The sequence below is a fragment of the Populus euphratica genome, unplaced genomic scaffold (genome assembly GCF_000495115.2).
Source record: "Populus euphratica unplaced genomic scaffold, PopEup_1.0 scaffold25.1, whole genome shotgun sequence".
In the NCBI taxonomy this organism is placed as follows: Eukaryota; Viridiplantae; Streptophyta; class Magnoliopsida; order Malpighiales; family Salicaceae; genus Populus; species Populus euphratica.
In genome coordinates this window covers 2368849-2374152 of record NW_011499851.1, presented here as the reverse complement: position 1 = coordinate 2374152, position 5304 = coordinate 2368849, and the positions used below count along the sequence as shown (strand labels likewise).

General features: G+C 33.5%; 1 protein-coding gene across 1 annotated transcript; it reads left to right on the top strand.

Moving 5' to 3' along the window:
• The first annotated feature begins 715 nt into the window (after positions 1-715).
• Positions 716-2320, top strand: LOC105121577 (Putative AT-hook DNA-binding family protein). Its single transcript, XM_011020280.1, has one exon. It carries the CDS (start codon positions 993-995, stop codon positions 1887-1889), a length of 897 nt encoding a protein of 298 aa, XP_011018582.1. The 5' UTR covers positions 716-992; the 3' UTR covers positions 1890-2320.
• Positions 2321-5304: the final 2984 nt, after the last annotated feature.

The following is a 5304-nucleotide window of genomic DNA, read 5'->3' as shown; positions in this document are numbered from 1 at the left end:
CGCTCTAACTATAATATAAAATATAGATATTTGATATAATTTAGAATCAAAAAAGTATATAACATGAAAAATATTTTTATATAATTTGTTATGTAGTTATGTAATCTTGAGCTTTTCATTAGTTTTGGACTCTAATAATCTAGACCAAAAAAATAAAGGATAATGATCAAATAATGCCATATTTAAAGTAGACAACCTTAAAGGAAAAAAATGAGTAGAAAATTCTTGACTTGATAAAATAGCATGGAGCCATGGACTTCATCAAATAATGCTATATTTTTTTAATATGATACTAAAAAATTCAATTGAAGTTAAAAGAAAGAATCACCTCGATATTTGAAGGAAAAAAACGTATACACATTCTATTTTTAAAAGAGAAAAATGTGTATAAATAGTCTTTTTCATAATAGCTTAGAGAATTTTTTTTTCATATATTTATTGGCATATAAAATATATAGTTGAGAGACATTCATGTCAACCAAAAAAATTACTTTATGGATCTCATCCCACGCTTAGAACGCTATTGCGTTTAATCCCACCCTTTTAGAGGAGAGTGAAACTTGAATCCACCTCCCTGTATACATTTCTGAAAAATAAAAATAAACATAAAAAATTCGTCAACAAACCATTATTCTATGCATATATTTAAACTTTAGGTTGTGAGAGAAATGACTGCGTTTTTAGTCTGTCCCCTCTTTCCTCCATCCTTCTTCCCTTTCCTTTCTCTGCGTTCTCTGTCTCTCTCTCCTTCCCTCTCCCCTCGCTGCTTATTGTTTCCAAAAAATACATTTAACTTCTCTCTATATATTCATATCTTTATCTTCGAGTCCCGGTGCTCCCCTTTCCCTTTCCTTTTCTATTTTCTTTATAATTTCCGCCCTCCTATATCCTGTTTCAATATTAAACAAACCCCAAAACAGTTTTTAATCATCTAAAATATTTATTTTTCTAAAAAAATCATTTCCTGTTTTTTGTTTGCTTTTGATGTTGGCATGGCCGGTTTAGATTTAGGCACTACTTCTCGTTACGTACACCAGCTCCACCACAGACCTGACCTTCACCTCCAGCACCAGCCTGATCCTGAAGACCACGATTCCAATAGGGCTGGAGGCGGTCTTGGAGGTGGCAGTGGTGGTCACTTCTCTACTGACCACCACCACGACGATGGTTCGCACCAAGGTCTTGACCTTGTTGCCGCCGCGGCTAACTCCGGGCAAGGAGACTTAGTTGGCCGTAGGCCTCGAGGCCGTCCACCTGGTTCTAAAAACAAACCGAAGCCTCCTGTTATCATTACTCGCGAGAGTGCCAACACACTGCGTGCCCACATTCTTGAAGTAGGAAATGGGTGCGATGTATTCGAGTGCGTGGCTAACTACGCGCGGAGACGGCAGCGCGGGATTTGCATACTGAGCGGAGCAGGGACAGTAACAAATGTTAGCATCAGGCAACCAGCTGCAGCAGGAGCTATTGTGACTCTCCATGGCAGATTTGAGATCTTATCTCTGTCTGGATCTTTCTTGCCACCTCCAGCTCCACCTGGCGCAACGAGCCTCACAATCTTCCTTGCTGGGGGACAAGGCCAGGTGGTGGGAGGAAGCGTGGTAGGAGAGCTTACCGCAGCAGGGCCGGTTATAGTGATTGCAGCATCCTTCACAAACGTGGCATATGAGAGGCTGCCTTTGGGTGAGGATGACCAATTGCAGATGCAGAGTGGTGGTGGGGGTGGAGGTGGTGCCGGTGGTGGTGGTGTTGGGAATAGTCCTTTTAATGAATCGGGAACGCCTTCTGGGGGGCTGCCGTTCTTTAATTTGCCGCTTAATATGACCGCTAACGTGCAGTTGCCAGTGGATGGATGGGGAGGGAACTCAGGCGGTAGGGTTCCCTTTTGAGAGAAATAATCAAATAGGTTGCTGGTGATTTCGTGATCTGTGATATTATGGAAGCCGAGTGAGGCAGTGTTGGATTGGAGCGGCTTGCTTTGGTTGGCATTAATGGGCTCGTTGAATCATAAAAGGTCAGAAAAATTCATGGATTATCAGTACTCAAGATCACGATCTTGTTACTTCTTCTTCTCCTCCTCCTCCTTGATCTTATGGTGATGTTTCTAGGGTATAACTTCTTTCTTTCTCAGTCATTTCTTCTCCTTTTCTTTTTTTTTTCTTTTAGTTTCTGATGGTTCCTGAAAATAGCCTCCTTTTTCATTATGAAACTATCTTCTTCTTTATGAGAAATGGTTTGAGGATGTATTGACTATCTTAATTGAAAACTCCAACTTACTTAACTTTGGTGATGCTGATATACATCAACTAGGGTTTCTTTCGATTTTTCTCTTTTTATTTCAACTTCCTCTTGGATCTCAACTAGGTTCGTTTTGTTGGTTATATGGTAACATATACAACATGGTGTGCTTTTTTTTTTAACCACTTTGAGGTAAATCTTGGATATTTGGTAACATGGGATTGTGTCTTTTGCATTGTTTTTAGGAGGGAATAAATATGTTAGTATTAAAAATAGAACCAGGATTTTTAATTAAAACATGGATTCCTTTCATTGGATGTCCTTTCGTGGTTAACTACCATGAGCTACATTAATTTTCTAGCTGACTTTCTTGAGCTAGTTAGTTCTCTTGGGAATAAGCTCTATATATAACTAATTTCCTGTAATAAATATAACTTCCCTGTCTTCAAAATCTTTTTGACATAAAGAAAGACATAACAAAAATCCTAGAGCTTGTTTATTAGCAAGTTTCTAGTACTAAAACAATAAGTTTAGAGACAACAGCAGGGATTGGTGATTTATTAATTATTAATCATATTTTATATGTTCTGCTACCAACAAGGGTTTTGTTTTTTAAGATAAAGCAACTCATTGTAGCCCTTCTCCTGCAACTAGATTTACCCTTATATGGCTCGGATTCCCTGCCTAAATATATCTTTTATCAAGCCCATACGGATCTATTGGATGTGTTGGATATACACATACCTGCTGATGCAGTTTATATATATATATATATATATATATATATATATATGTATATGTCTAGTTCATCTCTCTAAATTCAGAAAGATATTTAGATTGCAACAATGATCTTATGGTGAACTGCTCAGATTCTAATGCTCCTTTTATAGACAGCTTTAGACATCCGAGGCACCGCAAGATTTTTGCTTCTATATTGAAGGTTCTCGATCCGTTGTTTTTTATTCCTCACACTTGGTAAACAACATGCAAAGAGCTAGCAATCGGTCAAAAAAACCTTTGTCTCTGCCATTGTAATTAATTTCCATTTTTTGGTCATCTTATCCATGTCTGGTCTATAAGAAAGAACTTCAGTTTTCTTTCCCTAAAAACTAATACAGTTCGTCGAGATATAATTACTTGTGTTACAAAATATGTTGAAGTATCTTGCAGCTCCCCACCCTCATGCTCCTTGTATATCTACATCGAATACCAGGCCACTTCACTTCCAAACTAGTTGCATGTCCCCCATAAATTTGCGTGGTAATGTTTATAATTTCCGAATCTCTTGTTGGGGATTTATTTGTATTTTCTTTTATCTTGGGTTTTTTTTTTTTCTTTTTAGTGATGCAAAACATTTTCTTAGGTATTCGTTGCTTTAATCAGCCATTAAATTGGAAGGCTAAAAATGATAATTTCTTTTATAATGGTATGAAAGTTAGATGCATAATCAAAGTATGAGTACGTATAAAGTTTGGATGTTATATAAAATACAGGTTTACTTAGTTTGGATTAAAAAATTCTAGAAATTAAAAAAATTCAGTCTACTTAGTTTGGATGTTATATAAAATTTTCCTAAATGACGGTATAATTTCCCCCAAGTATAACGGATCTGGCTATGAAATTTATATAGAAGGAAAAGACATCCAAACATACTTCATTATAAAAACCTTTTACTGAATGGCTCATTAGATGCTAAGAATTATATTTATAAGCCCACATGCTTAACAAAAGAAATCAATATAGAATATTAAAATTATAAAAATCATATAACATTAACAATAAAAAATTATTTTTATTTTGTCAAAAGGAAAGTGAATCCTGTACGTATAGACTAGTTATTTCTGCATTGATCAAAATTTTGGATTTTTGAAACATATCTAATCTAATAAAAATGAGTTTTTCCTTTTAAATTTAAATGAACATTTGAAAACTTTTAATTCAAAAATTGATTGCTGAGTTGATTATTGAAAACTCTCAACTCAATATATAGATCTCAGATATATGGATGGGAACATTATCAAAACTCACGAGGAGAAAGGGAGGTAAACAAACTTTATCCTTCTATGTTGGGATGTTAATCGAACAATGCTATGATTTCTATGAAATATCTAGCCATGAAATTTTGATGGAAGAAAATATATATATATATATATATATATATATGTATGTATGTATATTATAAGGTGATAGTGACACTATCCTAAAGAAAACAATGCCTATTTATCTTCTTCTTCTTCTTCTTCTTTTATTTTTTAAATTTTCCTATAATCAACAGGGCTTTTGGTTTTTCTAACATTCGTACTTAGTAAAAACATTTAATTTCTATAATAAACAATATTAATTTATAGATTAGGATTTTGCTCCATTATGAAAATGAATCCACTCAATTATAAAATAGGAACATTCCATTTATATGAATCAATGTATATCTTTAAGGCACATGTTAATCGTAATAAAATAAATTTTCCTTACCAAGTTGCCACATGCCATCAGCTAGTTAATTCAAAGCCAAAATCATCTAATTTACATATTCATGATACATTATAGATCTAATTAAAAAAAATTAACATAACAAAAGACATTTAGAGAATTATTTGCTATTTTTATTAAGATCAATCTTGAAATTTCTCGATAAAATTTCTTACTTAACATGAGTTTCAAATTAATCATATGAAATTTGTTCCTATATAACCTAATTGACTGGTTGTTCCAAAGACAATCTAATTAATCGGTGAAAAAAATCTAAGAATGATATTAAAAAAACATTGATAGGGAAAAAAAAGATTCTTTCAACTTAACCCTTGCTTAGCCTGATTTAAAAATTAAATTAAATGAAAGTTATCATGATGTAATGTAGTCGATATTCTCGATTAAAAGGTAACTCAACCAACTAGTAAAGAAAACAAAATCTGAGAATGAAATTAAAAATAATAAATAATAAATTAATTAAAAAATATATCTTGATCCAACTCATATATTGCCTAATGTGGATTAAAACTAAATTGTGTGGGAGTTTTTTTTTAACATGATCCAATTAATTTAGCCGATTAAAAAATAATTGGGATG

Coding starts and splice junctions, on each gene's coding strand:
- LOC105121577 (XM_011020280.1), top strand. CDS start 993: ATGGCCGGTTTAGATTTAGGCACTACTTCTCGTTACGTACACCAGCTC.